Source organism: Macrobrachium nipponense, chromosome 46 (genome assembly GCF_015104395.2).
Source record: "Macrobrachium nipponense isolate FS-2020 chromosome 46, ASM1510439v2, whole genome shotgun sequence".
Taxonomy (NCBI): Eukaryota; Metazoa; Arthropoda; class Malacostraca; order Decapoda; family Palaemonidae; genus Macrobrachium; species Macrobrachium nipponense.
This window is the reverse complement of record NC_061106.1, coordinates 28,866,932-28,893,909: the sequence shown is the minus strand read 5'-3', so window position 1 is coordinate 28,893,909 and position 26,978 is coordinate 28,866,932. Positions and strand designations below refer to the sequence as shown.

At 45.4% G+C, this 26,978-nt stretch overlaps 1 protein-coding gene across 7 annotated transcripts in view; it reads left to right on the top strand.

The window, feature by feature from the left end:
• Nucleotides 1-26,978, top strand: part of LOC135214842 (cingulin-like) — a 478,670-nt gene that overhangs the window by 390,555 nt on the left and 61,137 nt on the right. For 2 of the 7 annotated variants that reach the window (XM_064249249.1, XM_064249248.1), the window contains exons 1-2: nucleotides 1,314-1,349; nucleotides 24,810-25,881. In XM_064249249.1, coding sequence (XP_064105319.1) covers nucleotides 1,342-1,349; nucleotides 24,810-25,881 — 1,080 coding nt within the window. In that variant the 5' untranslated portion in view covers nucleotides 1,314-1,341. The other 5 variants (XM_064249255.1, XM_064249250.1, XM_064249252.1 and 2 more) reach the window with 5 other exon arrangements.

Sequence of the window (26,978 nt, the reverse complement as noted above, 5' to 3'; positions counted from 1 at the left end):
CCTTTACTTTGGCCTTTTCTGACAGTTTGACCTGCCTAGTCTTGGAATTCGATCTGACTTCAATTTTCATGACCGGTTGTTTACCCCCTTCCGTCATTTTTGCTTCTCTGCTAATTAACTAACTTGCATCACACCTCCCACTATACTCTGTTTTTTTTCATCTGTCCATCCGCCTGTGGTGTTTTTGTATGGCAACACTGCGTCCTGGGCTTTAGATAGTTACGCTATGTGTAGTTTTAGGTAAATAAAAGGATATCTGGGTGAACATTTGCAACTGAAAAGTGTTTTAATAATTTACTGTATGCGAATTACACCGTTAATATTCGAAACAGGATATTATTATAATCGTTGAATGTAACTATCTAAAGCCCGGGACGCAGTGTTACCATACAAAAACACCACAGGCGGATGGACAGATGAAAAAAAAACAGAGTATAGTTGTTTTTACCCTCATAAATGGTACCCACTTTTAATTAAGATATTAATTGTTCCTAGGCCTAGACGTGTTATTTTCGTTACATGCTCAGAATGCATTACATTGCAATTACATACCAAAATCAAGCAGAACGAGTTTTATGAAAATAAGTCTTCTTCAGATGAAATGTTTTTTGCACAGGCCTAGAACGGCGCTAATACTAATAACTATTTAATTTAGAGAATCTTCACATTTAATTTGCAAAGAACAGACGCTAACCACAGCCTCCGGAAATGCTTCTATTCTTGGCCACATCAAAGGATAGGTGGAGCAAGCACATAGGGGATCTCTCCTCACTAGGTTTTGTTGATAGAGTATAAGCTTCATCTAACAATCAACGTCTTGGAATGCATAAGGTACTGCTAGTCTTACAAGCATTCTAAGGTCATGTGATGGGCTACTATGGGTATGATAGCACTGAAAAGACAATACTGATCGGCACACCAGATCCAGATGGCAGGAAAAGATTAAAGGGGGAATTTAAATGTTTGCAACGTGAAGAGTTGCATGAAAATTCGGTGTATTATTAACTTTTTTTTTTTTTTTCTTTTACCTAATATGTAACATTTGTAGGACCAGATATAGTTTCATGCGTCACCCTTACCGGAATATAAAAATGTACATATAGCTAATATTTTACTTCGCCACGGATTTATCTAAAAATTAAATTGAGACTGAGAAGCAATGTCAAAAGAATTAGGGACCTCAAAAAAATAATAATAAAACCTAAACAAGCGCAGTGTTAGGCAAACATGAACGAGAAAGGGAGCCGGTTTATATTTGACTCTCTTCACTACTACTACTTTTAAAGCATATCGGTATTCAGTTTGATTTTCATTCTCGTCTACCTGTCACTTAGTTTGACAATGTCAAGGTTTGAACTGACGACGATAGAATCTGATAAAATATGTGCAAGAAAAACGTGTTCTACCTAATAACGATACCTTTAGCACGTGTGAAAAGGAGAAAATAATGTAATTTAGGTAATATAAAGGTAGCAGATTAATTTGGTTTAGCTACTACTACTACCTAGCTAGGTATGTTACATTTGAAACCATCCTAAAGTCTAGAGTACGAATGTAAAACAATTTTCTGACATTATCTAGGCTAGTTTATGTCCCCTCTGTTTAACAATGGCGAACTAGTGCACATTAGGCTATACTAAGGCCCATAGGAAACTTCTGTTAAGTAGGCTACTATTTGGCTACTACTAGCTACTAGTAGTAGGTATAGGTACCTAGGCTAGATACTACTAGTTAGTTGAAGTAAGCAAGGGTAATGTACCTAGGTAGCTTAGTATACCGAAGTAAGGCCGAGTGAAATACCTACTAGGTTAGAAGGCCTAGGCCAGGAGGAAGTCCGAGCATATCCAAACCAAATCTTCCATAAACGCCCAGTGGAGTGATCGGTATGGTCTTGGCGTGCCACCTCAGTGGTCGCGAGTTCGATTCTCGGGCATTCCACTGAGGTGTTAGAGATGTGTATTTCTGGTGATAGGGCTACTACTACCTACTAGAAGTTCACTCTCGAAGTGGTTCAGAAGTCACGTAAAGGCGTTGGACCTGTTGCTGAATAACCGCTGGTTCCATGCAATGTAAAAGCCCAAAAATGTAATTTCCTCTTGTTTTAATGTGTGCTTTGAATGTTGTAGATGTTTATTTTGTTATTAAATGACTAACCAGCCACACCTAGCCTAACCTTGCCTAGGATACAGGGTCCTTACTAACTATTGTGAATGATATTATAGCTAGGTAGCAAAGTCCACTTAGCTTTGCAGCTAAGTCCTGCTCACTGGTTATGCTATATGACAACCATTCTTTGAAGCTTATTGGTTGGCAATGGTTTTGAAAAGTCTGTTAATATGTGGTTCTTTTCATTTTCATTTACTTTGCAATGGTTGTTTTACCAAAGTAAAGTATGTTCTGCTGATTATCAAAGGAACCATTAGACCTACCTATAGCTATTAACCCCTAAAATAAAATCATAATGTGCATTTCCCTAGATTCCTCACTTTTGCAAATTCCCAGAAGTCTGACTCTTGATCATGCAGCTCTTAGTATACGCCAATCATTCTGTCAGAGCCAGGCACGCCTCCCACCAATCAGTGAGTTCCTAATGTAAAGGACCGAGGGTTTGTATGCTGTGTAGGAACAAATCACAATTTTTGAAAGTGAATTGTATTTTTCCTAACTATACAAACCTGAAATCATATACATTAATGCCCACCTTTTGCCACCCCTCAATCTGAAACCTGGGCCAAAAGGCAAAGTGGAGTATTGACCCGCCTACCAGGCCCTATTTACTGCCTAACCATTTTGTTCAAGAAATTAACGGCCTTATTCCAGCTTTCCCATAAAGTAATTCCTAAAGTAGAGGACTTCAGGTTTGTATGGTTAGGAAAAATACAATTTACTTTAAAATATTGTGATTTTAAAAAGTAAATTGCATTTTTTGTACATGAACTCCCGCTGCCAGATATATACTTAGCTATAGTTCCCTTCCGACGTTCCGACAGAATTTCAAATCTCGCGGCACACGCGACAGGTAGGTCAGGTGGTCTACCTTACCCGCCGCTGGGTGGCGGGCGTATGAACCAATCTATCTCTCCAGCCAGATTTTTTTTCTGTCGCTGAAGCGATAACAACTGTTGTCGTTTCTTCCGATATATTTCTTCATTTCTCGCTTGCCTGGGGATTGATTTGAACATTTTGGTGAGTATTCGCTCTATGTTGGCTTGGCATACGCTGATTGTGGACCGTTATTGACTTTGCGCTGGATTTTCCTGTAGAATGTCTGATTTTGATTCTGTTTCCAAAACTCCGGTTTTGTTTAGAGTATGTGGTGACCGATGGATGTAAGGTGAGGTTACCGAAAGCTGCGGTGGACTCACACCTTTTGGTCTTCTTTCTGTGTTAAATGTAGGGGGAATGAATGTTCGTTTAGTAACCCGTGTCAAGAGTGTGAGGTTTTGAACGAAGATGAATATAAGGCTCTTTCTTCTTATATTAGGAAACTTGAAAGGATAGGGTACGTAAAGCTTCTTCAAGGAGCTCGAGCAGGTCGAGAATGAGTGAGAATGAAACTAACATTAATGTAGTTTTAGAACCTTCCTCCCAGGTCTCAGCTCCTGCTCCCCGCACCGAAGCCGTAGATTCGTCTTCGGAGGCGGCGGCCTCAAAAGCTCCTTGTGTTCTAAGGAAGACAAGAATCTTCGTACTGAGCAAGGTAAGAGTTGTCATGATGATAAGTGCAGTGACCCAGTGATGTGGAGGGTGCGTCTGACCTTGGCTCCTTAGTGCCTCCAGGCCTAGACCTCTTCCAGACTCCCAGTTCCAGTGGAGGAGGAAAGTCGAAAGCCGCAGGAGGGCTAGGGAGAGCCCCCACCGGTCAGGCGTCCCCTCGGCAGATCCTGAAGTTCGCTCCCAGGCTGCCTTGGATCGTAAGAAGAAGAATATTCTTCGCCAGTGTTTTTCGTCATCCTCTTCTCCTTCGCCGAAGTGTGGGAGTGGAGCTCTAAGGAGGCGTCACGCCCGTTGAAGAGGGCTGCGGAGGCTCCCTTCAGTACGTTAGCGTCCAGCCCAGAAGACTTTTCTGATGTAGCTTCCTTGCAAGCAAAGAAGCCTAGGAGATCCGGTGATCGCCCTCCTTCCCTCCCGCGCCTCGCGCTGAGCTTGCTTCGGAAGAAGATCCTGGGGACTCTCCTTCTCGAGTACTAGTGGGCCTACAAGCTCAGATCACAGCCTTGGCGGACTCCTTGGCATCGAGATCGCTAGAAGGAAGGATTTGTCTCTCCCGATCAAGAGATCGAGGTGCGCGTTTCGCGAAGAGCGCTCTCCTTGTAATCGGCGTTCTCCTTTTTGGGAGGATTCTTCTACTCATCGTAACATTTCACGAGAGGAACACCACTCCCGCTCGGAGGTGTCGAGACGCCATTCGACGGATAGGCGCTCCTTGGACTATGAAGATATTTCCTCAAATCGGATTCCTGCCTCGGGTAGACGCTCAGCCCCTTCTGTTTCTCCTTCTTCTAGAGTTCGTGCAAGAAGAGAGAGTCGCTCAGGTCATAGAAGACTTGGTTCGTCGTCTCCGTCTCTTCTTTCTTCTCCTCGTCTTCTCAGAGAACCTAGGGAATGCCCTTCTGAAAGTAGGCGCACTTCTCCTTCCGACTACTGTAGTCGGGCGTCGGATAACGTGACTGGTAGGCGCTCATCGCACGGAGTTCGCTCCTGCCCCTGTAAGGAACAATCTAAGAGTCTTGAGTATGGAGCCCATTGCTACCCTGGTAAGCGTCATTCGTTTTAGTAGCTGTTCTCCTGGAGGAAAGACACCTTGATCCTCGTTTGCTTCGTTCTCCTAGTAGGCGCTCTTCGTTCTCGAGACTCCCTACTCCTGATCGGTCTCCTCTTGCTAGAAGTCAAGAACGCCTCAAGCGCCCTGATTCTGTTAGGCGCTCGGAGCCTTACAGACGTTCTCCCCTTGGTAAGGACCAAGATCTCGCAGAACGCCCTGTTCGTTAAGCGCTCGGAGTTGTAGCAGCCGCTCTCCGCTTCGTAGGCATCAAGAGCCTCTAAAGCGCCCTGCTCCTGAAAGGCGCCCTATTTTTAGCAATGTTTCGTCCGCTGGGTAGGCGCCAGGATTCCACTAAGCGCCCTGTGACGAATAGGCGCCGGTCGGCGCCTAGTAGCCGCTCTCCTCACGATCGGCGACAGGATCTTAGCAGGCGCTCTCCCTCTCGTAGTTTACCCTAGGGATAGACGTGGTCTTTCTAGAGAATGCGAGTTTAGACAAGAATTTTCGGATAAGCGTCCTTCTTTTACAACTCGTCGTTCTCCTGTACGCCTTTCTACCTTTGGAATCTTCTCCTCATTCAAGACGTTTGTCTCCTTCATCGCACTGTACCCCAGCTAGGAAATCATCTAAGGATTCTCATAAGGATCCTCATCCCCGTTCTCCTCCTCAAGAAGACCAGGAAGCCTCTGAGGAAGAAACTAATACATCGGCAACAGTTTTTTCTTCGTACAAGAAGCTCACAGAACTTCTCCTTCAGGAGTTCGGAGAGTCTTTGAGCCCTACTGCTCCTCCTTCTCCACACTCGTTGTTCTCCACAGCGAAAGCAACGAAAGGATCTTCGTGTGTAGTGAATGAGAAGCCGACTCTTTCTATGAAGAAAGCGCTCAAGAGTTTCGGTTCATGGATGCGTACTAAAGAGGAAGCGGGGAAAACAATGTTTGCCTTCCCTCCGTCGAAGCTTTCAGGAAGGACAGGATTTTGGTATGAGACAGGAGAACCCTTGGGACTGGGCCTTCCGTCTTCAGCTGACGCAGATTTTTCGGCACTAGTAGACGCCACTAGAAGATCAGCTTTGAATTCGGCCAGAACTACGTGGGCAATGAATGAAATGGATCACATTCTAAAAGGCATTTTTAGAGTCTTGAAGTTTTCAACTTTCTCGATTGGTCCCTCGGAGTCCTAGCCAAGAAAACTCAAGGACCGGACACGTTTTCTCCGGAGGATTTGAATTGTGTCTTATCCTGTATGGATAAATCGGTGAGAGATGGGGCCAGCGAAATAGCTTCACTGTTTGGAGCAGGGGTCTTGAAGAAAAGATCAGTTTTTGCTCATTTTAACAAAGTCGGTCTCACATGCTCAGAGATCGTCTTTGCTTTTTGCCCCTCTCTCTACACAGCTGTTTCCTAAACACCTGGTTCAAGACATTTCGAAGGCTCTCTCTGCCAAAGCTACGCAGGACCTTCTAGCACAGTCTGCAAGGAAGCCGCGCCCTACCTTCCAGACTAAGACAAAGAAAGCTAAGCCGACCTCTCAGGAACCCTTTCGAGGGACATCTACCTCTAGATCCTCTTCGTTCAGAGGTCGGAAACCAAACAGAAGAGGGAGGACTTTTACGAAGTCAATCAAACCTCCCAAGTAAGACTCAAGTCCTTCAGACAACTGTAGGCGCCAGGCTTTTACAGTTTGCAGAAGTCTGGGCCCAGAAAGACGCAGATGCCTGGACCCTGTCAATTTTGAGGAAGGGCTATCTAATCCCGTTTCTCTTCGAGGCCTCCCTGACGAATACCCCGAGGGAGTTGACGGCCAGTCAGGGACCCCATCATGAATCAAGCCCTCCGACTAGCGATAGATCAGATGCTGGAAAAGGAGGCGATCGAACTAGTGGCAGATCATCTTTCGGCAGGCTTTTACAACCGCCTGTTCCTAGTTCCGAAATCCTCAGGGGGATGGAGACCGGTGTTGGATGTAAGCGCCCTGAACTTCTTCGTCGAAAAGAAGAAGTTCACGATGGAGACCACTGCCTCGGTGTTAGCAGCACTCCGTCCAGGGGACTGGATGGTGTCCTTGGACTTACAGGACGCTTACTTCCACGTACCAATCCATCCTTCCTCGAGGAAGTTTCTAAGATTCATGATGGGGGGAAGAATCTTCCAATTCAGGGCCCTGTGTTTTGGCCTCTCCACGGCCCCCCAAGTCTTTACGGCCATCATGAGGAATGTGGCACAATGGCTTCACCTGGAAGGGGTGAGGATTTCGCTCTATCTCGACGATTGGCTTATAAGGGCCAATTCCAGAGATCATTGTCTGAAGGACTTGAAGAAAACCCTGGATTTGACTTATTCCTTAGGACTTCTGGTCAATCTGCAGAAGTCAAGTCTGATTCCCGCTCAAGAGTGCGTTTATCTGGGGATCCAGATGAACTCTCTGAGTTTTCGGGCTTTTCCGTCACAGGACGAGGATAGCCGGGGACTCGAAAAAGTAACAACCTTCTTAGGGAAAGAAGTATGCACAGTGAGGGAGTGGATGAGTCTGCTGGGGACGCTCTCCTCACTGGAGCAATTTGTTTCCCTAGGAAGGTTGCACCTGAGACCGCTCCAATTCTTTCTTCATCGGAATTGGAGTCGTCCTTCTCAGGATTTGAAGTTCTCCCTGTCAATTACTCTTCAAATCAAGAAGGAGTTAGCATGGTGGGCGGATCCCGACAAGTTCTCGCAGGGACTGCCTCTTCATCCCAGAAACCCAGCCTGGTGTTGTTCTCCGATGCGTCGGAAACAGGTTGGGGGGCGACTCTGGGAACCAAGGAGGTGTCAGGAACCTGGATGGGGGGACCAGTCTTCCTGGCACATCAACAGGAAAGAACTAATAGCCGTGTGGCTTGCTCTGAAGGAGTTCGAGTCAGATGTGACAGGAGCAGTTGTGCAAATAAACTCGGACAACACCACGGCTCTGGCATACATCAGGAAACAGGGGGGGACGCATTCCTTCTCTCTGTACGAAACAGCAAGAGATCTTCTTCTGTGGACAGAAGAAAGGGGGTGGGGGATAAAACTTCTCACCAGATTCGTACAGGGAGAAAGGAATGTAAGGGCAGATCTCCTCAGCAGGAAAGATCAGGTCCTTCCCACAGAGTGGACTCTGCACCAAGATGTTTGCCAGAGCCTTTGGAAGTTGTGGGGCAGGCCTCTCTTAGACCTGTTTGCAACTGCAAAGAACAAAAGACTGGATCTGTATTGCTCTCCCATCTCGGATCCAGGAGCAATAGGGATAGACGCTCTCCTACTCGATTGGAAAGGACTGATGTATACGCGTTTCCCCCCTTCAAGATTCTGGGTTGACTTTAAAAAAAGTTCGCAGAGTCAGATTCCGCGAGGATGACTTTGATAGCTCCCTTTTGGCCAGCACAAGATTGGTTCACAGAGGTGCTGGAATGGCTAGTGGATTTTCCAAGATCGCTTCCTCTAAGGAGCGATCTACTCAGACAGCCCCACTTCAACAGGTACACAAAAACCTCCCCGCTCTCAGTCTGACTGGCTTCAGACTGTCCAGAAACTGGTCAGAGCGAAAGGCTTTTCGTCAGCAGCTGCTAAGGCAATCGCTAGAGCGAGGAGGTCTTCCACATTACGAGTGTACCAATCGAAGTGGGATGTCTTCAGAAGATGGTGCAAGAGGAATAACGTTTCCTCTTCCAGTACCTCTGTGAATCAAATTGCAGACTTCTTTTTATTCTTAAGACAAGAATGTGGCTTAGTCGTTTCGACGATTAAAGGCTATCGTAGTATGTTGGCGAATGTCTTCAGGCACAGGGGCCTCAACTTATCGGAAGATAAGGACCTACAGGGAACCTTATTAGGTGTCGTTTAATAAACAACGAAAATGCAGTTATCCCTAAAAGGAACCACCTCAGCTTGGAATTTGGATGTAGTCCTTTCAATTCCTTGGGTCCTCTAGGTTTGAAACCCCTAATTCAGCCTCATTCAGAGACCTTACCAGGAAGACTCTGTTTTTGATGGCTCTAGCTTCGCCAGAAGAGTGAGTGAGCTTCAGGCGATTGATGGTAATGTGGGTTTTAAGGAGGACTCTCTCATTTGCTCTTTCCTTCCTGGTTTTCTTGCAAAGAATGAGAACCCATCAAGTCCATGGCCCAAGAACTTCGAGATTCGTGGGTTATCTCTTTGTAGGAGAAGAACCCGAGAGAACTCTTTGCCCAGTGAGAATGGTGAAATACTACCTAAGAAGAAAAGAGCAACTGAAAGCCAACCGAGAGGTCCTGTGTGTTGTTCAGTAAAAGACCCTACTCGTCCATTGTCGAAGAACGCATTGTCCTTCTTCTTGAGAAGCCTCATCAAAGAAGCACGGATCCTGCAGAGAAGAACATCTTAGGCTTCTTAAAGTGAAAGCACACGAAGTAAGAGCCATAGCAACTTCTCTTGCTTTCAACAAGAATATGTCCGTGCGAAATCTGATGGAGACAACATTCTGGAGATGTCAGTCAGTGTTCGCGAACCACTACTTACGTGATGTGAGAATCACTTATGAAAAATGCTTCGCCTTGGGCCCGTACGTATCTGCGGATTCAGTGCTGGGGCAGGGAGCTGGAACTCATCCATGTTTAGTAGTATAAATTTTTCCCCCTTGTATTTGTTGTTGTTGTTGTTGCCTTAAAGAGGATGCATGAAGGCATCTCTTTAGGTCGTAATACTAATCTTTAGTAGTTTGGTTAGGTGGTCTGATGAGTGTGGCTCCTTGCAGTAGTAGTGGTTAGGACCTGTTAAGATAGGGACGAACTCCCTTTAACAGGATCCGACTTGGATTCTACCACACAAAGGATCACATATCCAGTGGTAGATCCGAGAGTCTTTCAGCATCAGGTCACGTCCTAGCTGTAGCTCTCCAGGCAACGCAGACTCAGAGATAATATCAATGAAGTCTTCTGCCTGAACAGGTAAGAACCAAGGTTATTTATATCCTACAACATCAGTTGTTTCTTATCTCTCCTTATTACTTTAGCTGTCTCTTACCCTCCACCAAGGGTGCCAATCAGCTAAGTATATATCTGGCAGGGAAGTTTCATGATACAAAAAATGATATTGTTAAAACTACAATAAAGTTTTGTACATACTTACCTGGCAGATATATACGTCTAATGGCCCACCCAGCCTCCCCTCAGGAGACAGGTGAAAGAGAAAAAATCTGGCTGGAGAGATAGATTGGTTCATAGCCCGCCACCAGCGGCGGGTAAGGTAGACCACCTGACCTACCTGTCGCGTGTGCCGCGAGATTTGAAATTGAAACTGTCGGAACGTCGGAGGACTATAGCTAAGTATATATTATGCCAGGTAAGTATGTACAAAACTTTATTGTAGTTTAACAATATCATTTTTCCTAACTGTACAAACTAGGTCCTTTACACTTAGTGCCCACCTCATGCCACCCCTCAATCTATTGCCTGGGTCGAAAGGAAATTGGAATGTTTATGTTCGGTCAGAGGGAGTACCAACAACTGGTCCATTTATTAACTACCGAACCGCCTTATTTGAAGATTTTAGCGGCCGTATCCTGGCGACGCGTCAAGAATTTCCTATTGTAAAGGACCTAGGTTTTTATAGTTAGGAAAAGTACAATTTACAGACGTACTTTAAAAATTGTGGTTTTGTAATGCATGAAATATCAGAAATGTTTGAAGCACATATTAAAACAGGAAAAGATATTTTGTTCATGAAACTTACCTGTCAGATATATATATAGCTGTATTCTCTGAAGTCCGACAGAATTTCTAAAAACTTACGATACACGTAGTGGGAGTAGGGTGGTTAGTACCCATTCCCGCCGCTGGGAGGCGTGGTATCAGGAACCATTCCCATTTTCTATCAGATTTCTTCTGTCGCCGGTGTTGTAAACATCTGTTTACAGCACCTCCGCCTCAGGATTTTGGAAAACTTTCTTTGCTTGAGTATCCTCTTGACTTTTTGGTTATTTGTTATTGGATTGATAGCTTGGCATACGTGACTTTGGATTGTTTTTGATTTTGGCTTGGTTTTTTCCTTAAATATGTCAGGTTCTAGTTCGGCTAGTGCCAGAGTGTGTATGAAAGACGAATGCAAGGTGAGGTTACCAAAAGCTTTGGTGGATCCTCACACAGTGTGTAAAGGTTGTAGGGGGCAAGTGTGTAGGTATGATTTTCGCTGCACGGAGTGTGAAAGTTTGAATGATGCTCAATGGAAGACTTATGAATCCTATGTAAATAAATTAGAACGTGATAGGATCAGGAGGTCTTCCTCCAGGAGTAGCTAAGTCGGGTAGTAGACAGGGTAATAATGTAACCCCTTCTAACCCTTCTTTAGATTTGTGATCCTAACCCCGTAGGGTGTTGCCTTCGGGCCCTCAAGTGGTGTCTGCGGAGGGTAATGCCCTTTCGCTTATTTTAGATTCTTTGAAAACTCTGGAATCTAAGGTTTCTAGCCCTTGAAAACAGGGAAAGTGCTAAGTGTAGTGATAGTGCCCCCAGTGAAGTGGAGGGGGCGTCAGATCGGCCCTATAGCGCCTCTAGGCTGGGACCTCGCCGGACTCCCAGGACTCAGGGAGAGGGCATGTCGAAGGCCGAAGGAGGGTTACGGGGATCCCCCCACCGATCTGACGTCCCTTCAGCAGTACCTGTTGACGCTTCCCAGGCTGCTAAGGAGCGTGCTCGAGCACGTGTCCTAAAGGATTGTTTTCTCGTCTTCCGACGCGTCCTCCCGCGCAAGGGGTAGGAATCTCGTTCGGATTCGCGACCGTTGAAGAGGACGTTTCAAGATCAGGACGCTTCACGTCATGCTTTGTCGGATTGGCATTCTTCTCCGGAAAGCGTGTCCTTTCCGCCCCAGAAGAAGGCTAAGTCGTCTTCCGATGAGGACGTCTTTGAGCGCCCCAGTCGCTCTAGAGCTAAGGCTGTTCCTGGGAGAAGGAAGAAGGCGTCCCCTCGCCCCTCACCTTCTCGCAGGCATGGCTCTTCTCCTCGTATAGATCCTTCGCAGACGGAGGTAATCCTTGCAATGCAGCGACAACTGGATGCTTTACTTAAGCAGAAGGAAACGGTTTCTGGCCATAAGAAGGATGATAGACTTCCGATCAAGAGATCAAGACAGTCTTCTCCGCCTACTCGTCTTTCGTCCCCGTTTCATGGTATTTCGTCGTCTAGACTTCGTTCTCCCCAGCGTTTGTCTAGAGGTGGAAGTAAACGTCAGGAGAGAGAGAGGTTTCTTCAGTCTGCCCTCTCTTCTCGACGTGAGGACGCTCGGCGTTCCGACATCGACGTTTCTGATGAAGATGCTTTAGTTTCTGACGGACGGAATTTGGAACGCACCGCTCCGCTTCGTCATGCTTGTGTTGACGTTCATCGGGACGCTCGTCAAGTGTCAATTCCGGTATCTTCGCGGGACGATCGTAGAGACGCTTCGAGGGACGCTAGGAGGGACGCTCCGCTCATCGCTTCTTTGGACGCTTCGTTGGACGCTTCGTTGGAACGCTGATTTTGGTTACGCTTCGTTGGACGCTTCGTTGGACGCTCGGAGGGACGCTAGGTTTGACGCTCCGATGGACGCTAATAGACATCGCCGTAAGAGCGTCTTGGACGCGAGTACGGAAGTTCGCTCTCGATCGGACGTTATTCCCGAGTCTTTAGATGACGCTACACGTCTTCCTTCTACTTCGCGTTCTACTCAAGTGTGATTGCTGTTCCTGTATCGGCTAACGTTCTGTTAAGGATACGTTACCCTCTTCTTCTCGTCATCGGTCTGATAGGAGACTTGGAGTGAAAGGTCTTCTTCCTCTTTCTTCGGAGTTTAACTCGGGTAAGGAAGAAGGGGAATTGAGCTGTTCTTCGGAGGAGGTTGATGAAGAACAACCCTCGACGTCGTCTTCTTCAGACTATCAAGTTTTGGCTCGGCTGCTCCGTGATCTTTTGGGCGATACCTTCCTTCCTGCTGCTCCTCCTTCTCCTCCATCGCAGTTTTCGTCGTCGAAAGCTAAGAAGACACAGGGTTTGTTAAGATGAAAACGTCTTTGTCTACCAAGAGGGCTTTCCGGAAAGTTAACTCTTGGATGGAGACTAGGAAAGCTAAAGGAAGCACCACTTTCGCCCTGCCTCCGTCTAGGCTTAGCGGTAAGGCAGGGATGTGGTATGAAACCGGTGAGGAGTTAGGTTTGAAGGTTTTCCGACGTCAGCTCAGGAGATTTCGCCAGCGTTGTAGATGCTTCAAGAAGAGCTCTGTTAGCCTCAGCGAAGGTGTCGTGGACTACGTCAGAGATGGATCATCTGTTGAAGGGTCTGTTTAGATCCTTAGAAGTATTTAACTTCTTAGACTGGTGTCTCGGAGTACTAGACAACCAGTCGCGTAAGCCAGATTCGATCAGCTTGGGGGAGCTGTCCAGTGTTTTGTCATGCATGGACAAGGCCGTCAGGGATGGCTCAGAGGAATTAGCATCTCATTTTTCAGCAGGCGTGTTGAAGAAGAGATCGCTGTATTGTAATTTTGCGGCTAAGTCTGTCTCTCCCGCACAGAAGACAGAACTTTTGTATGCGCCGTTCTCGAGTCATCTCTTCCCCCAGGCTTTGGTGAAGGATCTGGCAGTAAGTCTGCAGGAGAAAGCTACTCAAGACCTTTTGACGCAGTCGTCGAGACGTCCTGCTGTCCCTTCCACGTCTTCAGGAGTTCAGTCTTTTAAGAAGCAGAAGCCCTTTCGTGGAGGATCTTCAGCTAGATCTGTATCCCGAGGAAGAGGTCTTCCTAGAGGTAGAGCCCCGGCTAAGTCCAGGGGCAAGAAGTGAGAATGCGTGCCTTCAGTCACCGGTAGGAGCCAGGCTTCAGTTGTTTGGAGGAGCCTGGAGACAAAGAGAGGCAGACACCTGGTCTCTCACATCATAGAGAAGGGGTACAAGATTCCGTTCGTAAAGCCTCCCCCTCTGGATCACTCCCAGGGACTTGTCCCCGTCGTATCCTCAAGAAAAGCAAGGATTCTTTTCGATCTACTCGAGCAGATGCTCGAGAAACGAGCAGTGGAACAGGTCTTAGACCTGGCTACGCCAGGATTTTACAACAGATTGTTTCTTGTTCCGAAACACTCGGGAGGGTGGCGGCCAGTCTTGGACGTAAGTCGTCTGAACCTCTATATAGAAAAGCAAAAGTTCAAGATGGAGACACCTCAGTCAGTTCTAGGGGCCTTAAGACCGGGGGATTGGATGGTATCACTCGATCTTCAGGACGCATACTTTCACGTCCCGATACACCCCCAGTCTATGAAGTACCTTCGGTTCGTCCTGAAAGGAAAGGTGTTTCAGTTCAGGGCTCTTTGTTTCGGTCTGAGTACGGCCCCATTCGTGTTCACCATCTTAATGAAGAATGTGGCGAGGTGGCTCCATCTTTCCAACATCAGGATCTCGCTCTACCTGGACGACTGGCTCATACGAGCTTCTTCGCAGACCCGGTGCCTGAAGGACCTGAAAACGACTCTGGCTTTAGCTGCGTCCCTGGGACTTCTGGTGAACTTCGAAAAGTCACATCTGACCCCAACACAGTCCATCGTGTATCTGGGGATTCAGATGGATTCAGTGGCTTTTCGGGCTTTTCCGTCCCAGGAACGTCAGCAACAAGGGCATAGAGAAAGTGTCAGCCTTTCTAGGGAAGATTCATGCTCGGTGAGGGAATGGATGAGTCTGCTGGGGACCATTTCCTCGCTGGAGAAGTTTGTTTCCCTGGGGAGGCTACATCTCCGACCTCTTCAGTTCTTCCTGTCGGACAATTGGACAGAGAAGACAACTTCGATATGATCCTAACCATCTCAGAAGAGGTGAAGAGCCATCTAAGATGGTGGCTCGATCCGTTAAAGCTCTCAGAGGGCATATCCCTCAAGCTTCGGAACCCCGACCTAGTGTTGTTCTCCGACGCGTCATCCACGGGGTGGGGGAGCAAACACTAGGGGGGGAGGAAGTGTCAGGCACCTGGAGAGGGGAACAGGTAGCCTGGCACATCAACTTCAAGGAGCTGGCAGCGGTTCAATTAGCGCTCCAGTTCTTTCAGGACAAAGTTCTCCCAGTCGAGTGTTCAAGTCAACTCGGACAATACCACAGCCCTGGCATACTTGAAGAAGCAAGGAGGAACTCACTCTCGCTCCCTGTTCGCTCTAGCGAAGGAAATTCTGATTTGGGCGAAAGCAAGAGAGATCCACGATCTTGACAAGGTTTCATTGCCGGAGTCGAGAACGTCCGGGCGGATCTCCTCAGTCGACAAGGTCAGTTGCTGCCGACAGAGTGGGACCCTCAATCAAGACGTATGCCAGGAGCTGTGGAGTCTTGGGACGCCCCTTGGTGGTGGACGTTTTTGCAACCGCAAGGACGACGAGACTTCCTCTTTACTGCTCCCCAGTTCTCGATCCGGGGGCAGTAGCAGTAGACGCCCTGTTATGGGATTGGACGGGCCTAGACCTCTACGCATTTCCCCCCTTCAAGATTCTGGGGGAAGTCATGAGAAAGTTCACAGCTTCGGAGGGGAACCGAGGTTGACGTTAATCGCCCCCTTTTGGCCTGCAGCGATCTGGTTCACAGAGGTGATGTCCTACCTGGTGGATTTTCCGAGATCTCTCCCGTTAAGGAGAGATCTACTCAAACAGCCCCACTTCGAGAGGTACCACAAAAACCTCTCCGCTCTGAGTCTGACTGCGTTCAGACTATCCAGAAGTTGGCCAGAGCGAGAGGTTTTTCGAAACCTGTGGCTAAAGCTATCGCCACCGCGAGAAGACCTTCGTCAATCGCGGTTTAACCAGTCGAAGTGGGCAGCTTTTAGGAGCTGGGTGTAGGAAGAAAGGAGTTTCCTCTACCACGACCTCTGTGAGCCAGATCGCCGACTTCCTTCTTTATCTCAGACGAGATTTAAAGCTCGCAGTGTCTACCATTAAAGGCTACAGAAGTGTCTTGTCTGTAGTTTTTCGACATAGAGGTCTTGACCTTGCTAATAATAAAGACCTTCATGATCTACTGAAATCTTTTGAGACCACCAAGGTACCGATGGCTAAGTTGCCTTCGTGGAATCTGGACGTGGTTTCTCAAGCTTTTCTTAACGTCAAAGCCGCTTTCGAACCTATTTTACTCTGCCCTCTTTGCGAGATTTGACGAAGAAGACTGTATTCCTAACTGCTCTGGCGACGGCGAAGAGGGTTAGCGAGATACAGGCGATTAGTAAACACGTCGGCTTCAAAGGGCATAATGCAATCTGCTCTTTGAGTATGTCATTCCTGGCTAAGAATGAGAACCCTTCCAACCCTTGGCCTAGGACGTTCGAAATAAAAGGTATGGCAGAAATCATTGGTCAAGAGCCAGAAAGAGTCCTGTGTCCTGTTAGGGCTCTTAAAGAATATCTTCGTAGGACAAAGGAGTGTAGAGGTTCTGCGGAGAATTTATGGTGTTCGGTTAAGAGGCCTAATATGCCCATGTCTAAGAATGCATGGCATTCTTTTTGAGGAACACCATTAAGGAGGCGCACGCTTATGTCAAGATAGTGACTTTAAGCTTTTAAAAGTTAACGTTCATGAAGTAAGGGCTATTTCGACTTCTATAGCCTTTCAGAAAAATATGGCTCTCAAAGATATTTTAAGTGCCACTTTTGAGAAGTAACTCGGTGTTCGCCTCGCACTATTTACGGGAGGTCAGAACGACATATGAGAACTGTTACTCTCTTGGACCATACGTCGCCGCAGACACTATCTTGGGGGCAGCCGGGAGGTAGCACTCATCCTTTCCCATAGAAAAGGGTAGAGTGAGTTTTAATGTTCGCAATGTTTATGGTTGTAGGGTCGGCCGCCGATGCGGTCTTCCCTTCTTTTAGCCTTTGGTATATGGGAGTATTTGTTTAGGCTAACTTAGGTGGTGGTTTTGCCTCGTTGTCCTCTTGAGTATGGTCATGGTCTAGTCACATTGTGGTCTCGTCCCCGTTGGCAGATCATCTAGAGCGCACCAACTAAACAGGTCTCTACCTTGTTGGTAACTCTAGAAGAGATGCAGGCTTGGGTGACAGTAATCACGAAGTCAGCTATGCTAACAGGTAAGGAACCAAGATGTCAATCATCTACATATATATGTTTCCTAAATCCTTTTCTGTCTCTCCCACCGCCAAAGGTGGGATTCAGCTATATATATATCTGACAGGTAAGTTTCATGAACAAAATGATATTGTTAAGATACAATAAAGTTTGTTCATACTTACCTGGCAGACAGTAATATATTTTAAGTACCCACCCACCTCCCCTCAGGAGACAGTGGAGATAGAAATCTGATAGAAAATGGGAATGGTTCCTGATACCCGCCTCCCAGCGGCGGGAATTGGGTAATAACCACCCTACTCCCACTACGTGTGTCGTAAGTTTTTAGAAATTCTGTCGGACTTCAGAGAATACAGCTATATATATATCTGCCAGGTAAGTATGAACAAACTTTATTGTATCTTAACAATATCATTTTCAAGTCCAAATTTCAGTAATCTAATGATTTAAAGTTTAAATCCTCTTCAACCTGCCTTAGGCCAGGGTGCCACTATACTGCTATCTGCTATCAGTTGACAGTTATTCTCTCCCCAACCTAACCAGACCTTTGAGGAATTTTCTGTCAAACCGTAGCCTGTTTAGTAATTGTAAGGGTACTTAAATGGAAAACCAGGATTTTTGGGTGAGGGGAAAGCAAGAATTAGCACCAGAAGACACATAAATCACAAAACAGTTGGCTACCAGTCTGAAAAATAGATGTCCATTTATCCCACCTCCTGTCAAGTGGGATTCAGCTATGAAATTATACTTGTTAAGTTACTTAATATGGAAAGGTTATTTTGTTCATGAAACTTACCTGTCAGATATATATATAGCTGTATTTTCTGAAGTCCGACAGAAATTCAAAAAACTTCCGGCACACACAGTGGTCGGCCAGGTGGTTAGTACCCATTCCCGCCGCTGGGAGGCGGGTATCAGGAACCAGTCCCATTTTCTATTCATAATTTTTCTGTCGCCGGTGCTGGAAACACCTGTTTTCAGTACCTTCCGTCTTAGGATTTTGGAAACTTCATGGCCGCTAAATATCCTAATTGTCTTTTGATTTATTGACTTGGATTTGTGGCTAGGCATACGCTATCTTAAATTGTTTTGAATATGATTCATTTTTGTATATCTGAATCTAGTTAGGCTAGTTTCAGAGGGTGTTGTCTGCTAAGATAGGGTGTGGCTACCGAAAGCTTCGGTAGTTCCGCACTCGATATGCACGAGGGCGGCTATGGTCTTGCTTCTTTGTTGAGATTTGTCATGTAAGGAGTGTGAGACTTTGTCTAATTCCATAAGGAAGACGTATGATTCATATGTACGCAATTAATCAGTAAACAAAGTCAGGGTAGGCTAACCTACCTGTAGACTATTTTGCCTAACCCTGTAGTATGGCCTACGGGCTATAAATATGTCTCGTGAGGTAATGCCCTTTACGTTATAGATTCCATCTGTATCTTGGAATCTAAGGTGCTCGCTCTCCTATCATTGTGGTGAAAAGTGCTACTTCTGTAGTTGTTACTCCTAACCCTGTAATGTTGCCTTCGGGCCCTAAACAGTTTCTGTAGAGGGTATTGACCTTTCTCTGATACTCTATCGATTTGTAACTTAGAATCGAAAGTGCTGGCTTTGGAGAGCAAAAGTGAAGTGGCTAAGTGCAGTGACAGTGCCCCTTGTGTAGTGGAGGGTGCGTCAGATCGGCCTTATTTCGCCTCTAGGCCGGGACCTCTGCTTGACTCCCAGGAACAGGGAGAGAGCATGTCGAAAGCCGAAGGAGGGTTACGAGGAACTCCCACCGATTTGACGTGCCTTCGGCAGACCTGAAGTTACTCCCAGGCTGCCAAAGTGCGTGCACGAATCCTGAAGGATTGCTTCTCGTCCTCCGAAGCGTCCTCCCTGCGCAGGGTTTGGAGCTTTCGGAAGGACTCGCGCCCTCTAAATAGAAGCTTTATAGAAGAGGACGTTTCACGTCCTCTCTCTCTCTCTCGTCATGCGTTGCAGTGAGAAGTAAGAAGGCGAACGTCGCCTGAACTCGTGTACGTCTTTCCACCGAGAAAAGGGAAAGCAAGTCATATTAGCAGGACGCTTTGAGCCCTGCGGACGTCCTAGCTTTGTTTGCTGTGAAGAATAAGAAGGCGTTCCCTGGCCCCGCGTATTCTCACACGATCAACCCTTCACCTGAGACTGCTTCGTGCAGTCGGTTTTCGGTCTCCGAGATGTCTAATGCTCTTCCCTGAAGGCAGTTTCGCTTTGCATTGACGCCTGTCAGGAGCGTGACGCTTTTCTGCACGCTTTTTTTTTGACGCTCGGCTTGGACGGGAACTTGCGGATGGACCCGCCAGGCCGCGCCAGCGCGCTGGGTGCCACGCCAAGCGCGCACCAGTAGACGCCGAGGCCGACGCACGCCAGTGGATCCGAGCGCGAGCGGCGCTCCGGAGAGTGCTCGGCTGCCGCCGTGTGGGACGCCGAGCGCACGCCATTGGATACCGAGCGCGAGCGGCCGCGCGAGAGTGCTCGCTGCTCGCCAGTGGACGCCGAGGCGGCGCGCCGAGAGTGCTCGCTGCTCGCCAATGACGCCGAGCGTGCTCGCTGCTAGTCAGTGGACGCCGCGCGCACGCCACGGTGTGTCGCCTGGCTGAACGTTTCTGTTGAAGTCTTCAAGCTGATTTGGGCCTAAAGAGTTTTTACCTAACTTCGGTGATCCCTTCTACATCGCCTGCGAAGAATGTGAAGTAAGCAGTGCTTCGGAGGAAGCTTAAAGTGAAAAGGCAACTTCGTTTTCGAAACCCAGCAAGACCACGGGTTTCGTGAATTATAGAGGTCTTTTGTCAGTAATATTGCTTTTCGTTAAGTCCAGGATTGGATGGAGTTATGGAAAGCTCAAGGAAAGATCTCTTTTGCTCTACCGCAGTCAGACTTTGCGGTAAGGCAGCTATGGGTTATGTAAAGCTCGACGTCCTGCACGTCAGGACTCTCGGCAACGTTCAGTAGGATTCTTGCAAAGGCACTCATCAAAGGAGGAAAGCGCAAGACAGGACTTCCTTTGCCATACTGCCAATAAATTTTGATACGGGAGAGGAAGCTGGTTGGAGAGTTTTCTTCCTCTTCCCAGGATAATTTTGCAAGCTTTTTAGCCCATCTGAAAGGGCTTTTCAGATGATAGATTTTTGTTAGTCCTAGTCGGGGGACTTACGCTGCCGAATTGAACATCGTCGTTCTACCTGTCGTAAGCCGTCTCTTACAGGATTCTTGCCCCTTCCTCGTTTGAGACGGGAATCGAAAATAAAATGCTCGACTTCCTGGATTACGTTTTGTCAATTCAGTGAATTTCCCCCATTGACAATATACTATCGTTTTGTCAAGTAAGTGGGTATCCCCTCATTGACAAATTATCTCTTTGTCCCGTAAATGGTTAGTTCTCATTGACAAACTTCTCATTAACTTTATATTGCGTAAGCGGATAAGCTCTTATTGACAAGATTCGGAAGAGCTCTCATTCATCATTCGCAGACTCGTACAAGAAATAGACTTGTAGACTATACTCAATGAACGCTTATGTCCAATAACATAAGAAGCTTGAGCTGTCCGCTTCAATTCTCTTGAGTTTTGTTTATGAAACTTGCCTGTCAGATATGTATGTAGCTGTATTTCCGAATTCAGCTATAGTATATATGTCTGCCAGGTAGTATGAAAAAACTTTATTGCAATATAATATCATATTTTGCCTTGCGTTATTTTACTACTGGTTGGCTCAAGTCATATACGCTTGCTGTAGTTACCTCTTCGGATGGCAACCGAGAGGTCTATTGTCTATTAATTTAAGGACATTTAATCGTTACTCCCTGCAGCCTTCCAGGAGTTTTCCGATTTATCTTTTACCGTTGTATGGTAGTGTTATGACGACACAAACGCATCTATATATTTAGCGTTTTCTGTTTCGCTTAAAATATACCAGCTTGAGAGTCTCTTTATGCTAAAATTACGGACCTATTTCTTCGTAGAATAGGGTAGCTGGCAACCCAGGCATAAAGTTAAGAGACGACGATTGTAAGCTGCTGCTGTCACTGTCCTCTCCCCGCCAGTCCAAACGAGGCAGTACCAGCTCGTTCGCTGTCATGCGCTGTAGGTTACGTCTCTCTCTCCGCGGGATTTGACTGACTAACCGTATCTCTGTGCTGGCAGTTACGTCTCTCTCTCTCCTGCGGGATTGACTGGACTAACTGTATCTCTGCCCTACAATCACGGACTTTAGCCTAAGATTGAGGGGATTTCTTACATGAATGATAAACATTGCATTCGTTTTGCCTTACTATGTTCTCAGAGATATCTCTTACTCCTTTTCGGTGCTCGTTTACTGCACGGTATAGGACTACGAGTCTACCGCAACATTTCAATATTATATGCTCTCCTGCTTAGGCAAAGCGCAGCCTTTTTAGGGAAGTAAACATACTGTGGTGCGGGAATGGATGAGCTTGCTGGGGACCATTTCCTTCCTAAAGAAGTTTGTTTCCCTGAATAGACTGCAATTCAGACCTCTACAGTTTTTTCCTACCGGGAAACTGAAATTTTATTAAAGATCTAAGAATGATTCTGAACATCTCTCGGTGCGTTAAGTATCACTTGAGGATAGAAAGAAGGTGCCGGACATCTGGAGAGGGTTTCAGATGTCCTGGATCATAATCTGAAAGAAGTGGAAGCAATTCTGTTTCGTCCTCCATTCCTGGAAACGAGTTTTTGGAACCAGTGGTCCATATCAACTCTGATCTTCCACAGCTCTCTCATATCTTAGGAGTATCTTCTCTCGGTCCCTGTTCGGGTTTACGAGAAAGAGCCTATTATACAACAGACGTAGAATGTAACGATCGTCTAGAGGTTCGTTACAGGATTGCAAAAGTCCGTACGAATCGTCTCGATCGACGGCAGCAACTACTGACTTCCGAGTGGAATCTTTCTTTAGAAGTATGTTGAGAGTTATGGAGACTTTAGGGACTCCTTTCATACATCTCTTCGCTATGATATTGAACAGGGATGGATGTTTAGTCTCTTTTCCCCTTTTTCAAACGCTTAGGAAATGTAATAAGATGATTTATACCATCACAGGGAGCGACAATGACGCTAATCGCCCCATGTTGGCCTTCAAGATCCTAGATTCACAGAGGTCACGTCCTTCCAAGGACCTTTTCCGAGAGAGTCGGTCTACTTTAACACGAAAGGTACCTATAACCTCTCCGCTCTGAGTCTGACTACGTTCAGACTATCGAGATGTTGACAGCATAAGATTGCCGTCTTCCCTTTCCGTTTGAAGAATGGGATAAGCTGGCAGTCACAACTATTAAAGAATACGCAAATATGTTGTTGACGGCCTTTGGGCTCAGAGATTTGCTTCTGTCAAACAACAAAGCCCTTCACGATCTTTGAGTTCTGTGGAATCTCGAAACTCGCTCACCATCTACTTTTTGTCTCACCTGTTTTCTCGGAGTCAGACACTCGTGCGAGATCAGGAGACACATAGTAGCCCTGAGTTTCTTGTTGACGAAGTCGGTTGCGTTTACACACCCCCGATGATCGTTTAACATGAGACCAGGTTGGACTGTCAGGCATTCGTCCTTCGGGACTGAATCGCCTTTTTGCTCCTCGCTCCTTTCTCCTGGCACCAGAAGCTCGAGTCAGGAGTGGCTCAGGAGTTGATTCGCTAACGACGTTGGGTTGCGTTCATACCCCAAGGTTTGCTTAGCTTGAATCGCCCAGGCAGTCCAGACATCATCCTTCAGCGAAGAATAGTGCCTTATGGTCTTCAGGGTACAGCCTTGCTGTCCTTGATGCGTCTGACTGGTCAACTGGTCGGTCACCTGACTTTTAGTACAGACTGACTGACTGTGCATGTCCAGATCGAAGCTTTCAATATGGAACTTAGACATAGTCTGAAGTTCTTGATGTCCAAAGCATTCGAACATCTCCTACCTGTTAACTTCTTGCACGTGATCAGGAAGGCCCTTTTCTAACCACCCTAGATACGACAAAGAGGGTTAGTGAGGTTTTCAGCCATCGTCAGAAGTTTTGGCATTAGAGAACACAAGGCGGTGCGTTCTCTAAGCCTTCCGTTGTGGCCTAAGAATGGAAACCGTCTTGTTCTTGGGCCAGGAGCTTGGAATCAAGGATGGCACAAGTTATTGGGCAGGAGCCAGAGAGAGTCCTGTGCCCTGTCAGGTCTCTCAAGTTTTATCTACATAAAACTCAAGAAAGTCGAAGTCGTACGGACAATCTGCAGTGTTCCGAAAAGACCAGACTTGCCCATATCGAAGAACACCCTGGCTTTATTGTTAAGGAGTTCTTTCAAAAAAGCTCCTTCATTGTGTTGGCACAAAGATTTGAAATCTTTTGATTTGAATGCTCACGAGGTGAGGGCGCTGCCTCGGAAGCATTTCAACAGAGCATGGCACTCAGCAACATCCTGAGTACCATGTTTTAGCGAAGCAACTCTGTGTTCAATTCACACTCCCTGCGAGATGTGAAGATGGCATATGAGATCTGCGGTGCTCGCTAGGGCCATACGTGTCTGCAGACACAATCTTGTGGGCAAGTAGTACCACTCATCCTATCCTGTAGAAAATGGTTAGGAAGAGCTCTTAATTTAGTAGTTGAGTCGCCGACAACGGTGACTTCTTAACTCCTTAAGCCTTAGTTAACACACCTTAACTTTGGCTAGGTTGGTCAGGTGGTGATATATATTTTTATATATATATTTATATTACTTCTAGCCCTCATGGTATGGTCAATATGGTCTAGTCACGTCGTGGTCTCGCCCCACTGTTGACAGATCATCTGGAGTGCACCAGCTATATAGGTCTCTACCTCGCTGGCAACTCTAGTAGCACAAGCAGACTTAACGTGGCAATAACCACGAAGCCAGCAATGCTAACAGGTGGAACCAAGATGTAAATCATCTGCATGCATTTGTTTCCCAAAATCCTTCTATTCTGTCCCTTCCCACCTCCAACGGTGGGATTCAGCTATATATATATCTGACAGGTAAGTTTCATGAACAAAATGATATTGTTATGATACAATAAAGTTTGTTCATACTTACCTGGCAGATATATATAATTAAGTACCCACCCACCTCCCCTCAGGGGACAGTGGAAATAAAAATTATGAATAGAAAACCATGGGACTGGTTCCTGATACCCGCCTCCCAGCGGCGGGAATGGGTACTAACCCACCTGGCCGACCACTGTGTGTGCCGGAAGTTTGAATTTCTGTCGGACTTCAGAAAATACAGCTATATATATATCTGCCAGGTAAGTATGAACAAACTTTATTGTATCATAACAATATCATTTTCATGATAAAATGAAGTTTCATATATAATTACCAAATAATTACAGATCGGAGCCTTTCTTCCTCCATCACATGGACAAAAGGGCACAAAAAAATTGAGCTCCTCAGTTTTGTTCCTATTATTCCATGAAAGTGGGCAGTGTTAGTCACCTACACAAAAACAATTGAAGCGCTACTCCATAATTTTTAAAATTTAAGCTGTAGTGCGAGTTGAAACTATAGCTATGTAATTACTTGGTAAGTATGTATGAAACAATTTTATCATGAAAATAACATTTTACTTGGCATACAAACTTAAAGTATATACTACATATATATCTTATTTCTATCTTAAACCAGCCCCAAACTTCCCCCTGTAGCTGACTGAAAGTAAGGATTCCATTCGTTTGTGTGGGGCTCCCCCAACACTCCCACTTTTTCCTGCAATTTCTTTGTTAACAAGCTTCATCCAGTGGAAAGACACTCCTCTTGCAAATTCTACTGCTTTTTAAATTTGTTTGTTTAGGGAAAATAAAAATTACTTCTAAAATTTATCATACTTAATCTCTGAAAAATACAAAAAAAGACTAAATTTACGTATCATATTTGGAAAATTGATTAATAACAATTTATTTTTTTTTTTTTACTGAAGTTCACTATTATTTTCCATTTTCAGTTGTGTTGCCCAAGAAACAGAAATGGAGAGTGCCAATGAAAACAATCAATGTGCAGCACTAGATAAAAATACAGACAAAGAAGAATTATCTACTCCACAAAGTGTTGAGCCCCTTAAATCTGATGAGAAGTCAGAAAATGCAGTAGTCAACAGTCACCATGGCCAGGATTCTGGGCTATGCTCCGTAGAAGGATCCACACAGAGACAGATGTGCTCTAGTAAAAAAATGAAGTGTTTTTCGTATATTACTTCGACACCAAAGAAGGAACTTCAGGTTTTAGAGACAAAAACAATTCTGGATGATCCTTTGTTATCATCAATTGATGAAGTTGGGGACAACATGACTGATCAGGATGTGGATAGCATAACTGATGATGAAAGTTTTGAAAATACCATTTCAAGATTCTGTAAAACAAATATAACTGCAATACCCACAGCCAGGGATAGATACACCTCCATGACCGGGTTTCTGAATGAAAATTCTGATAGACAGGATATATGTGAAACCAAACCATCTTCTAAAATCAAGAATAAAAGTAAACTGGATTTACTTGCAGTAAAACGAAATCTCTTTGATATTCCAGTCAGTCCTAGATTGAAGAGTAGAGTCCGTCAGCGTTTGTACACATTAGTCAATTCAATTGAAGGGTATGAACTGCAAAAGGATAATGAGGTTAAAAAGCAACAGTCATCTAGATGTGAAGCCTCCACATCTTTACCAGACTTGGGAAGTATTTCTTTGTCAATGAAATCTTTCCATGAAAAAATTGGATTCTGCAGAAATCATCATAGGTTGTATGATCTTGTGTCTAATAGAGAAAATGATTGTTGCTGTAAATCTTTAGATGAAAAGTCAAATAAAAAAGCCAATTTAAGTCACTTTTCAACAAAAAACAGTGAAGCAAGTGAACAAGGTGAAGGTGTTGTTCCATCTGTCTTAGATTTGCAATTCCAAAACCTTCATTACCAACAGGAACAAATAAGCAGGGAGAAATTGAATTTAATGCTACAAAAACGAGAAATAGACTTTCAAATATCTTTTTATAAAGACAAACTTTTCCAGATGCTGCAGGTAATTTATAAGGTTACATTGTTTACTATTGTTATATATTATTATTATTATTATAATTATTATTATAATAATTATTATTATTATTTAAACAGTGGACTTTTGCATGATCCAGTATCTGTTCAAAGATGTAGTTTTTCAGAAATATTTCAACATAAGCCCATACTTCACTATTGCCTTTCGTTCATTCATCCAATTTTCAAACATTTCAGTTCCAGCAGCCAGTTGATGGATGCAGGCTCTGCAACCCTCTAATGGCAGACTGAGTCACTATGTATATGTATTTGCCATTTCAATACTTTAGCAAACGGTGTTCTTGTATTAATTGCTCATTTTCATCTTCCCTGTAGCATAGATATTTTTCTGATCATAATATTTTTAAGTATTTAAAGGAGTTCTTCATGGAGAGTATCAAATAAGTATAGTATTGTCATTTTTCATACATTCAACTTACCTGTCAGATATATACATAGCTATCGACTCCGTCGTTCCCGACAGAATTTCAAATTTCGCGGCACTCGCTACAGTAGGTCAGGTGATCTACGCCCTGCTCTGGGTGGCAGGACTAGGAACTATTCCCGTTTTCTAATCAGATTCTCTCTGTCGCCGGCGGTATCAAACATTGTTGTTACTTCCTCCTGACTAGAATTCGTTTTTCGCAAAGCTTTTGATCATCTCTCGCTGATATTTGGTGACGTACTTGGATCGTTGTTTGGCATTCGCTATCGTGGACTGTTTTTTGGACTTGGTTTTTGGAATTCGTGAATATGTCTGACTCTAGTGTTAGTTTCAGAGTGTGTGTGAATGAGGGCTGTAAGGTGAGGATTCCGAAAGCTTCGGTAGATCCTCACACTACTTGTAGTGGGTGTAGAATGGTTGAATGCTCTATGAGAATACGTGTAACGAGTGTGAGAAACTGAGTGCACAAGAGTGGAAGAATCTAACTTCTTACTTGAAGAAGTTAGAGAAAGATAGAGAGAGGAAGGCGGCTTATAAAACCCGCAGAATGTCTGCTTCTCATGATTTACTATCTAGCTCTGTAGCTTCTTCCTCTGATAATCATGCCCATTCTGTTTCAGCCCGTTCACAAATTGCTAATC